At 39.1% G+C, this 12,567-nt stretch overlaps 1 protein-coding gene across 1 annotated transcript in view; it reads right to left on the bottom strand.

Moving 5' to 3' along the window:
• LOC134536314 (hemicentin-1-like) overlaps positions 1-12,567 on the bottom strand; it is a 382,069-nt gene that overhangs the window by 31,442 nt on the left and 338,060 nt on the right. Inside the window, exon 5 of the mRNA XM_063376066.1 lies at positions 9,946-10,152. Coding sequence (XP_063232136.1) covers positions 9,946-10,152 — 207 coding nt within the window. The remainder of the gene's footprint in view (positions 1-9,945; positions 10,153-12,567) is intronic.

Raw genomic sequence — 12,567 nt, 5'->3', positions numbered from 1 at the left:
TATGCATATGATCTCTTCTGAGTTTAGTAGCACAGGCGTGGCCTCAACCCGAAAACACAAGAAGTAGTTAATATGTCGTATATTATTAATTTATCAATGATGAAGGTACGCAAAATTTTATTGTGGTAAGTTGAAACACAGTCGTTACTGATGTGTTGTAAGTGGTGATTTGTTTGTTGTTCTTGGCTGTAGAATCTTGTAGCTCGCACCAGGAGCTATCTAACCCCGCCGAGTTAGATAAAAGTAAAACAATGTGAACTATTTTTGAATAAGAAATATATTTATTTAAAATAATATAATATTTTAATATTTTATCAGTAATTTTTAATGTATTAGTTAAGAAGCCATTGCACATGAAATTAAACGCAAGGAAAAGATGGTAAAATCTTACGTTAAACTCCAGGTAAGTAACAAATGGTTCCCTAATGACTCCGCATTGCAAATTAAATAACGTGAACAGCACCCAGCACCACACGACGCAGATAAAACCGCGTTAAATATAATCCGCCCAGTTAAAGAAACGGAATGAGGTCGCATATAATCGCAGCGGCGAGGAAGAAGGGGGGAAAAGGAAGGACATAATTCAGCTGCGGAGGAGTTCTTGCGCGGCGTGTGGGACCGGGAGGCGGCCCTCCGCTGCAGAAGCTCGGGTCGTGCACGAAGGAGGCGATAACGTTAAGCACGGGCAGTTTGAAACCAGGAACAAACGCCGCAGGGGAAACGACGCTGCCGGCGGTATCGGCGAGGGGGGGAAGCGGTCGTAGAAACGGCCCGGAACCTTCCGGGAAAATGCGGTGTTTCGGGGATGTGACCTCGCGGAGGTCCTTATTCGGACACTGGAAGTTACTGCGGTTTCGGCGCGTTCGCCGATACCGGCGAGTCAAGGCAAGCGCAGACTACGTCGTTGGGACGCACCCCAACGCCGCAACGCCGAACGTACATTAACGCCGAAAACCATAACGCCGAAACGCCAAATTGACCACAACGCTGACAGCTAGAAAACTGCTGTGTACCACAACGCCGAATTACCACAACGCCGAAATACATTAACCCCGAAAAATGTCATTGCAGGACTGCCACAAAGGTTAGGTTAGGTAAGGTTAGCACACAAATTCATTCAGTTGTTTTTTATTTTGCTCCTGTGGCTCCCCCCCCACCCCCTTCCCCACAGCAACATTTTTCGCCGTTACTGTATTTCGGCTTTGTGGTACACAGCATTTTTCTAGCTGTCGGCTTTGCGTTTAATTTGGCATTCGGCGTTATGGTATTCGGCGTTATTGTACGTTCGGCGTTGTGGCATTTCGGCGTTGTGTTAACGACCCCTACGTCGTGCATAGCGACAACAGCAACGGCTTGTATACGCCCATGTGATGGTCTCATTATTTCATTCAGACGTAAAGTTAACATATTTCCATGAATAGTTTCGAAATGTTTTTATGTTGGCATTTCTTATACTTCGTAATCCTTCTTGCATTAAATGCCAATGACCCTCCAACAACAAGAAAAAAAAAATTTTACGAATATATTATTGTGAACAAATAAATGTATTTTTTTTTTCAATCTTATTCAACCTTGACTGATCCAACTTGAATGTAGACTTATTTATGATGCTTGCTTTTGTAAATTAAAAATATAGAGGTCCTTATAACGTCAGATGTAGTGTGTCTCGAATTTGACAGTTATTAAAAAAAGTAGCAACAAAGTACTTAATTATCAACCACCAATTGTAAAGCAACTTTCAGAATACAAACACTGTTGAAAGAACAACACCGGCAGGATGATATGTGCTAATTTTGAGAACTATCTGATTTGAGAAACTTAACATAATACAGTTAAAAAACTTTCGGTTACGGTCAGGTGTTACGTGTGTTCCTTTAATGCTTAAACGTTACGAGAGCACTTCTATGACAAGTAAATTTTACATCTTTTATGGTTTTAAAACTCAATATTGTACCAAAAATATTTTGAATATTTTGCTGCCCTTTGGAAACAATGAACTTGATTTTACTGAATCATTTGTGTGGAACGACTGCTTAATGACTCATATGAATCTGGCAGAAAATAGGATACGTTCATGGGATGGCCGTGAAGAGATGGTCACGCAAGGTGATTAAGAACCAGAGTTCCTGGTAAAGGAATACGCATTTGTACTGAGAGAGATCCCCGCAACAAGAGGAAAAGCGAATCTAGGACGCCCGTAAAAGTATTCTGGTATCCGAGGGCGGTATTCCAAGACGTTCGGGTAACGTGGCAAATAAGCACTGCCTTGTTGGGTTACAAACCGTGACCTAACTCGCGGGCCGTATTCCAGAACGTGTCTAAACTGAATCCCAGTTAGGTATGAGATCAGCAACCGTTTTAATAAATGATGTCCTGCACGAGGCAATAAACTGGTTCCAGCGCATCTGAGTGAACGTTTCGCATACAACGATGCAATACTTACGGCAAAAATCCTAGAGACAGCAGCACCATTTGCACAAAAATTGAACCACCTTGCTAGTTTCCTCAAATACTTTTTAAGTTGCCATTTTTTTTGACGTGACAACGTCTAATAAATCGATGAACACCGGCTGCACGCACGAAAAATAGTCCTGTTACGCACATTGTCCCGTTACGCTGTGTCCCGTTACGCTCATTGTACGCTTGCGCCGCATCTATCTCTCTTCCACTCGATTGGAACAACCATCGATTTGACTTTTTCGAGGCACATTAAACTTGAAACACTCCCATTCGTTTCCTACTTTTCCTATCATCGTCCTATCCTTAACAGAATAACACAGATTGGAAGAAGTTAAATAGCAAACACGTATAAAAGTTATAGTTAAAATAATTTCTTCGTTAAAGCAATAAACATATTTGAATTAATGAGTGCAAATAAAAGTAAATTTATCAATTAAATTGCATATTTCATTTCACTCCTTATTTGTATCCATACAAAATAGTGATAATTCAATAATAATGATTCAATTTTATTCATAAAAGTATGCAATCATTTAATAAATGTTTTGTTATGACGTTGTCACGTTAAACTATCGTCCGTTAACCGACTTTACAGACAACCAATTTTTTTTAGTGGTCATTAAAGTGTAAAAAATGCATTCCAGGATAGTCTCACTGTCATAAAGTTTCGTTTGGCACACCAATACGCTTGAAATGTACCCCGATGTTCACGAAAGTGACTATACAAAAATCAATGGCGCCAGACGCGGGTTCACTATCTGGACGAAATCTACGAAAGGTGAGCTTTGTGTATGCGCGTAAGTTTGGGCAAACAGACATGTCACGGCTAGGACACCAAAAAACGAAACGTGAAAATAAGGGACTGTTCGTGTCCTCTCGTGCATTAGTAATATGGTTTAGGTCTAGGTGTAGCATATTGAACACCTAATTCCGTATTTTGTGTCTTGGAATACCGGCCCGAGTTCATTGTCTTGCCACTACGCCTCGTAGATCCACTAAAATAGATTCGTGGTTCGTTTCCTCTTTTACTGGAACTATCCTGTCAGTCATTAAAGAGGCCCAAAAGAATTTCTTCTAAATAATGGGACAACAAAAGCATATCACCGCTTAACAATCAATCGCAAAATAAAGCCCTTTTCAAAAGCTTTAAGAATTATTAAACATAGGTAGACCTGGTTTTTGTATATATATATTTTTTTTAATTTAAAAAGAACTAAGTTATTTTTTTGTCTACAGACTATCAAAGGATTTTCATAGGGAAACAATAACGAAAATAGGAGGTTGAATATTCGAGTTCGGTTTCTAAACACGTCAGGATGTAGAGCCGTGTAACGGGGAACGGTACAAAGTCAATCGGTCCGGAACTGCCTGTAGCGCCACTTCCACTGTACACGGCAAAGCGCTCAGCGCGGACTGCCTACTGGCTTCCATCTCACCCCCTCTGGGACAAGAAGAGGGTTGGACGCACGGCAGATAAATTGATGCTATCTGCAGGATCACACGCGCGACAAAGTACAAAGTGAGGTTGAAGGCAAAAAAAAATACAGGGAGGGGAGGAGGGGGCGGTGTGATACCGTTGGCACCAATTACTTAGTGCCCCATCAAATTATACACGTGATGCTGCTCCGGGGTCGTATATCGACGTCTGACCTCTCCTTTTCCGGTCAAACGCGGTCGTCACGCACTATCCTCTCGCTCCGACTCCTTTGAGGTAAAAAAAAATTGCTTTGGACACGAGTATGAGTCTCCGTTGGTTAGCCTGCATTATTGTTGATATCCACGCAGTTTTTTTTTTATTTTCATCTAATTAATCTCTTGATCGGATTTCTTCAATCATGAGCAGTCTGAACGTCAACACGCTGAAAATTGAGCTGCAGTGCATAATTTAAGTGAATATTTCACAGATGTTGTTATGGGTAATCCATCATTAGTCAATCTGTTGCCCATACAAGTAGAATAAAAAAAACGTTGGCTCCTTATTTTGCTGTCGTTTCCATGTTCTCCAAGCAAATAAAAAAAATTCGTACAGTATTTCTGCATTTTATGACTTTGCTTGTTTATCAACTCGAACTTTGCCGTGGAGTTAAAAAGTAGTAAGGGAGTGATTGTCTCGTGTAGATACTGAAGTGATTTTGTGTTTCGGAACACACCCCACTCAGATGACCTAAACGAAGGCTGGGTTACAACCTGCGTTTAACGGCTGTAAATAATTAAATATATGAGAATCGTAGAAATTTTGTGTTGTGCTTATTCTTGTACAAACAGTTTAACTAAAATCAGAAAGGTATTACTTTTTTTTAATACAATAACAAAATAACGTATTTAACCTTTGTATCTGGCTTTACGTATATTTAATTTTGTTAAGTTTCAGAAACGTAAAATATTATTTTAATAATGTGTTCTTAGACAATAAAATTAGAATGAAAAACCATTTTACACATGCTTTCACTTCACTCAAAATATAACATTTCAATTAAAGAAAACCAAGCAAACTATTTTACTATGAGACAAGATGACTTCAAAGCGACTAGTAATAATAATCCATTTCCAGGTTTAATGTGATTTCCTCTGAATATACCTTTGTCATATAGGAAAAAAAAACAAAGTAAATTATTTTTAACAATCGTAAATTATCTATCCCTTTTAAGTCACAATGCAAAAAAAATGATTATGTGAGAGCAAATTAAGTCAAATAATCTACCTAAATAACACCTAAATTGCGTTCTGAGTAAAATAAAATATATTCTGTAATTTTTTTTGTATGAAATACGTGATAGTTTTGAAATTTATTTCTGAGGAAGACTTTATTGTGTTGCGAAATGCATTACATTGTCTATCGTACAATATTAATAATGTGAAACACTTGAGAATGAGTCAATAGTTTTACAACACTTATGCCAAGTTTAACGCCGCGCCGCCAGCAAAGCGAACGACCGCGCAAGCAGAAGAACCATCAGAACTTGAACCGTGTGACGGGCAGCTCAAGCCTGTCTGGTCCTCGGCAATAATTCTGAGGCAATCACACGCGCCACCGCACCCACGATTCGTCACTTGGCGCGCGAAATTGCGAAGGGATCAAACGAATTATCCGTCGCACACCGCCCACAACATCTTCCTCCGCCCCACGGGTAAAATCGATTGGATTCCAACGCTTAGGGCTGTTAACAGCCGAGTAAGCCCATGTTTCATTTTATTTTTTGACTAGATAGTGCCCGGCATGCGTTGCAATGCCTCATTCAAATTTTTATGATTAGTTTTAAGTAGGTACACATGCACAAAACATCTCTATATATCTCTCTATACCTCCCTATATATCTCACTATATCCCTATATCGCTCTAACTGTATATATCTCCATATATCTAACAATATCTCAATATCCATATATATCTCCATAGCACTATCTCGCTCTATCCTCTATATCTATCCTCTATATCTCTCCATCGCTACCTCTATCTCTGTACGTCTTTCTATCTCTATATTTTTCTCTATCCCACAATATGTCACTCTATTTCTCTATATTTCTCTGTCTATTTTATCTCTCTCTTTATTCGCGTGCTACCATTAGAATTCGGACCATAGAAATGATGAACTGTCATTAAGCACTCACTGATGATTATCCGATACTTATCCGATATTTTAATAATGCCATATTATAGTAACTTTAAAAGTGTTCGAAAAATTAAGTGTATTACTTCTTAATGAATTTGAACAAGATTAACAGTATTTTTATAAAACTCGTCGTCGGAAAGTTTATATGCAAAATGAACAACATGAGAACACATGAGGTTAGATGTTAACACAACACTGGCAAGTACTGGAAAACACGCTCGCTTTTTTAACAAAAATATATCAACTTATTAACTCTACTTACGTTTTAATGCACAACTACAAGCAGGAAAATCCAGCATTTTTATTGTTACTGACGCCAAAATATTTAATCTCCTTCCTTTTAATATCACATTACATTTCCTGATCATACAGCAATACACTATAAGCACAAATGAAAAATGAAATTAAGAGGATTAGACAATAGTAACAAAATCTAAATACTTAAAGTATCACCTTTACTAATTCATTAAATAAATGTTTCATAAATGTAAATATTGTTAAATTACATAATATTTAAGATTTCAAAAATTCAAAAAAATAAAATATTGTATCAAGTTTTTAATATGAATTTTTGTGTTAGTTTACAAAAGCAAGTTACTTTTAGAATGCCAATATTCCTATTCAATTGGGTTGGATATTTTTCTAATAAAAATAACACTGTTTTCTTATATCTCCGAATCATTGAAAAATAAATATACTTTTAATAATATAAACTTCTTCAAAGCTAAAAGCAGGCCAATGATTTGAATTTTTTTTAAAGAAAGTAGTTAAAATAGAGTTGATTAATTAGACAGTCGTAAAATATATAATTTTTAAAATGTTTTCATTAATTTTGCATATAAAACATTTTTAACATGACTAACTCATTAAATGTTAAAAGTTTTCTTTCTCAATTTAATAATCTTATAGAAAATTTAAATATCTAATAAATAGATTTCAAGAATTCAATAAGAGTGGCCTACAAAGAAAAAACTTGTATTAATAACATGTCAATTGCATTTATATATAATCGTCTTAAACATACGAATATAAACTAGCAGTAAAACCAAAACAAAACTACAGATATGTAAGCAATTATGTCATTATTCAAAATACCTCACATTTGCTATATTATATAACCTTTTATATTAGTTAAATTTATAGCAATAAGATTAATACCAGTTTAAAAAACCAAAACATGACACTAGCAAATGGTATTCACAAGATACATAGACGTGCACGGTGGCCTCTATCGGCTGTGTCCTGTTGTTGTTTCTCATTAGCACGTGAACAGTAATAGCAGTATATTACATAAGGAGATAGCAGCAGGTGGTACTCACAGTTCATGTCGACATGCACGGTGGCCTCCAGCGGCTGTGTCCTGTTGTTTCTCACTAGCACGTGGACAGTAAAAGCATTATATTACAAAAGAAGATAGCAGCAGGTGGTACTCACAGTTCAAGTCGACGTGCACGGTGACCTCCAGCGGCTGTGTCCTGTTGTTTCTCATTAGCACGTGAACAGTAATAGCAGTATATTACATAAGGAGATAGCAGCAGGCGGTACTCACAGTTCATGTCGACGTGCACGGTGGCCTCCAGCGGCTGTGTCCTGTTGTTGTTTCTCATTAGCACGTGAACAGTAATAGCAGTATATTACATAAGGAGATAGCAGCAGGCGGTACTCACAGTTCATGTCGACGTGCACGGTGGCCTCCAGCGGCTGTGTCCTGTTGTTGTTTCTCATTAGCACGTGAACAGTAATAGCAGTATATTACATAAGGAGATAGCAGCAAGTGGTACTCACAGTTCATGTCGACATGCACGGTGGCCTCCAGCGGCTGTGTCCTGTTGTTTCTCACTAGCACGTGGACAGTAAAAGCATTATATTACAAAAGGAGATAGCAGCAGGTGGTACTCACAGTTCAAGTCGACGTGCACTGTGGCCTCCAGCGGCTGTGTCCTGTTGTTTCTCATTAGCACGTGAACAGTAATAGCAGTATATTACATAAGGAGATAGCAGCAGGCGGTACTCACAGTTCATGTCGACGTGCACGGTGGCCTCCAGCGGCTGTGTCCTGTTGTTGTTTCTCATTAGCACGTGAACAGTAATAGCAGTATATTACATAAGGAGATAGCAGCAGGTGGTACTCACAGTTCATGTCGACGTGCACGGTGGCCTCCAGCGGCTGTGTCCTGTTGTTGTTTCTCATTAGCACGTGAACAGTAATAGCAGTATATTACATAAGGAGATAGCAGCAGGTGGTACTCACAGTTCATGTCGACATGCACGGTGGCCTCCAGCGGCTGTGTCCTGTTGTTTCTCACTAGCACGTGGACAGTAAAAGCATTATATTACAAAAGGAGATAGCAGCAGGTGGTACTCACAGTTCAAGTCGACGTGCACGGTGACCTCCAGCGGCTGTCCTGTTGTTTCTCATTAGCACGTGAACAGTAATAGCAGTATATTACATAAGGAGATAGCAGCAGGCGGTACTCACAGTTCATGTCGACGTGCACGGTGGCCTCCAGCGGCTGTGTCCTGTTGTTGTTTCTCATTAGCACATGAACAGCGATAGCAGTATATTACATAAGGAGATAGCAGCAGGCGGCACTCACAGTTCATGTCAACGTGCACGGTGGCCTCCAGCGACTGTGTCCTGTTGTTTCTCATTAGCACGTGAACAGTAATAGCAGTATATTACATAAGGAGATAGCAGCAGGTGGTACTCACAGTTCATGTCGACGTGCATGGTGACCTCCAGCGGCTGTTTCCTGTTGTTGTTTCTCATTAGCACGTGAACAGTAATAGCAGTATATTACATAAGGAGATAGCAGCAGGCGGTACTCACAGCTCATGTCGACGTGCATGGTGGCCTCCAGAGGCTGTGTCCTGTTGTTTCTCATCAGCACGTGAACAGTAATAGCAGTATATTACATAAGGAGATAGCAGCAGGTGGTGTTCACAGTTCATGTCAACGTGCACGGTGGCCTCCAGCGACTGTGTCCTGTTGTTGTTTCTCATTAGCACGTGAACAGTAATAGCAGTATATTACATAAGGAGATAGCAGCAGGTGGTACTCACAGTTCATGTCGACATGCACGGTGGCCTCCAGCGGCTGTGTCCTGTTGTTTCTCACTAGCACGTGGACAGTAAAAGCATTATATTACAAAAGGAGATAGCAGCAGGTGGTACTCACAGTTCAAGTCGACGTGCACGGTGACCTCCAGCGGCTGTGTCCTGTTGTTTCTCATTAGCACGTGAACAGTAATAGCAGTATATTACATAAGGAGATAGCAGCAGGCGGTACTCACAGTTCATGTCGACGTGCACGGTGGCCTCCAGCGGCTGTGTCCTGTTGTTGTTTCTCATTAGCACATGAACAGCGATAGCAGTATATTACATAAGGAGATAGCAGCAGGCGGCACTCACAGTTCATGTCAACGTGCACGGTGGACTCCAGCGACTGTGTCCTGTTGTTTCTCATTAGCACGTGAACATTAATAGTAGTATATTACATAAGGAGATAGCAGCAGGTGGTACTCACAGTTCATGTCGACGTGCATGGTGACCTCCAGCGGCTGTTTCCTGTTGTTGTTTCTCATTAGTACGTGAACAGTAATAGCAGTATATTACATAAGGAGATAGCAGCAGGCGGTACTCACAGCTCATGTCGACGTGCACGGTGGCCTCCAGCGGCTGTGTCCTGTTGTTTCTCATCAGCACGTGAACAGTAATAGCAGTATATTACATAAGGAGATAGCAGCAGGTGGTGTTCACAGTTCATGTCAACGTGCACGGTGGCCTCCAGCGACTGTGTCCTGTTGTTTCTCATTAGCACGTGAACAGTAATGGCAGTATATTACATAAGGATATAGCAGCAGGAGGCACTCACAGTTCATGTCGACGTGCACGGTGGCCTCCAGCGGCTGTGTCCTGTTGTTGTTTCTCGCCACGCACCGGAGCTGCGAGTGCAGGTCCTCTCGCCCCAGGTTCATGATCACCAGCTCACTGCGCACTTGGTCGCCGACATCCCCCGCCTCCTCTTGGGCGCTCTGCATCTCGTCGTTCCTGTACCACAGCACCGTAGGCTTGGGCTTTCCTGCAACAGACATATTATAATTTTTAAAAATTTTTTGATCCATTTTGGTCCGGTGTTACACTTTACAGTTGAACCGGTGATGCTCCTATTGCAGGAAACGTCACGGACACTACCATGAGCCGGTTTCTCCTGATTTAGAGTAACTCCTTGTCTCCCTTTTCTATCTTCATTAACACATGCCATGCCATCATTGTCTTGCATTTTCACATATTTTCCGCCTACGTTGAGAGATATTGCACCACGCACGGGATTTTTTTTTTGCTTGCCAAGACTTTATTTGTTGTTTGCTTCATTAACAGGAAGTTACTTCTTTGCTGCTACATAAAGTGGAATTTTTTTAAAAATATATATTTATAATTATTTAATTTCATATCATACTTCTAATTAACTATGGACTACTATATTTCTTATTTCACTCATATCATTCTTTTACATATAAGGTTAGTCCATTAACTCAAAATAACTTAAAATCAAGGAGTGTGTGAAAAGTTTTGATAAAATTAAAGTAATGAAAATAAATCTGCCATTTTTATTGTTAAATAAAATTAGTTTGCGACACTAGCTGTTTGAAATGTTATATCGCTTTGTTTTGTGTTTAATTACTTCTTTACGTAAATTTGTTTTAAACCAATTATAATTTGTAAGCAAGCGCACGCGAAAATGTTTACCACAATTTTATTTTGACATACATAAATCTGACAACATCATATCACTTAATTATGTCTCATGATTAAGTGTTTAACGCCCCGTCTTTGTACGGCAGACGCTGCAGCGCGAGCCAATCAGCGTTCAACTACAGTGGCCCAGTGGTACAGATGCGCCGTTTACCGTTTTAAATCGGAGAGCCAAAGATTCACTTGTCCCCGATCATTTCCGGAACGCATCCGAAGTTTTCGCCTCTCGCTTTGAAGTAGTAAGAATGACGATAATTTTGCGTGACATTACCCCTTGCATGGTAGACTCTTTTTTTTTAACCCTGACATACTCTTATTTTTGACAATCATCTTGTTCTGTGTTATCCTGCTTGCTAAATGTAATGTTTTCTTTGTGTCTATGCAGGCTTTTCCTGGGTCTAACTTAACTATAGGTAGTGTTTAGTCTGGATCTAAGATATTTAAATGGATAAATCGGTGCCAAGGCTGGCCAATTGCCTCTTAGTACACAATGCATGCAATCCTTCCTAGGGTTCCGCGGAACACCTTTTAGGAATCACTGCTTTAGAAAACCAACCAAATTATAAATATCTTTGACGCCATGTTCGTTGCAACACAATATTTCGGTTAATTTACTATCAATATTTTTAATTTTGCGATTATATATTGTTCTGACTATTCAGGTTTAAAATATATATTTCAAGTTAGTTTCACTATAATAAAGTTTAATTCGGCATACCAACACGCGTAGTACATCCCCCGATGTTCACGAGAGTTAATGTATACGGTTGCATGTTGCCATACATAGGTCTGCTATCCTGATGACATCGGGTCGTGGCTATAGTAGCTTCAGCATGCATGTGCATTAGGACTTTCTACCGGTTAATTGTTCGTTGTGTAGTATGCGCTAATTTCATTGTATTTCTTGTGCACACTAAAATTTCATCCTCAACGCACCAAAAGAACGCAGTTGATGACAATTCTGGTGTAGGAGGAAAGGTTACAGGTTCAACATTAAGGCATTTACATTCGAAGCGTTCGATATTCCTGATTTTCGGCTAGCCCTGAGAAATTAATAGCACCATCTTGTTAAACAGAATTATAGATAGGTTTTAAAAACGGGAAAATTTTTTTACCGTTTTTTCCTTAAAAGGAATTCTTTCGAATGTTTATCACGCTCGGCATTATTTTAAAGAAGTATACCTTCACTTTTGTTTCTGGGTTTCATTATACGTTTATTTGCAACATGAGAACACATGATTCAGCTCGTTACCGAGGTTATATGTTTAAGCATCACTGGCGAGTACTGAAATACTCGCACACAAATATAATTTTTATTTTTAATTGGCTGATCTGTCATTACCAAAAACTAAATTTAGTAATGATTACCTGAATGACTGAAAATATACCACCTCAACAAAGAAAATAAAATACATTGGTGCGAGAATCTGATTTATGACACTTTTACCTTATCCACCTTATCTAACTTTACTTTTACGATATCAAAATAAAAACTAAAATAAAAAGCGATAGAAGTGAAATTTTTTTGCCAATTCCAACCTCGACTCGTAAGAATATCGTAAGGTGTAAAACGGCAGAGAGAGAGAGAGAGAGTGAGAGAGAGAATGAGAGAGAGAAAACAATTTTATAAATAAACATGAATTAACATAATAATTGCTCACTTACTGCTCTGAACATTCATAATTAATGATCACCAAATAATGATTAATTAACAATAATTATAATTCACTGTAAAAACAAT

Source organism: Bacillus rossius, chromosome 10 (genome assembly GCF_032445375.1).
Source record: "Bacillus rossius redtenbacheri isolate Brsri chromosome 10, Brsri_v3, whole genome shotgun sequence".
Taxonomy (NCBI): domain Eukaryota; kingdom Metazoa; phylum Arthropoda; class Insecta; order Phasmatodea; family Bacillidae; genus Bacillus; species Bacillus rossius.
Note: the sequence above shows the minus strand (reverse complement) of the source record. Positions and strands in the feature narration are given on the sequence as shown.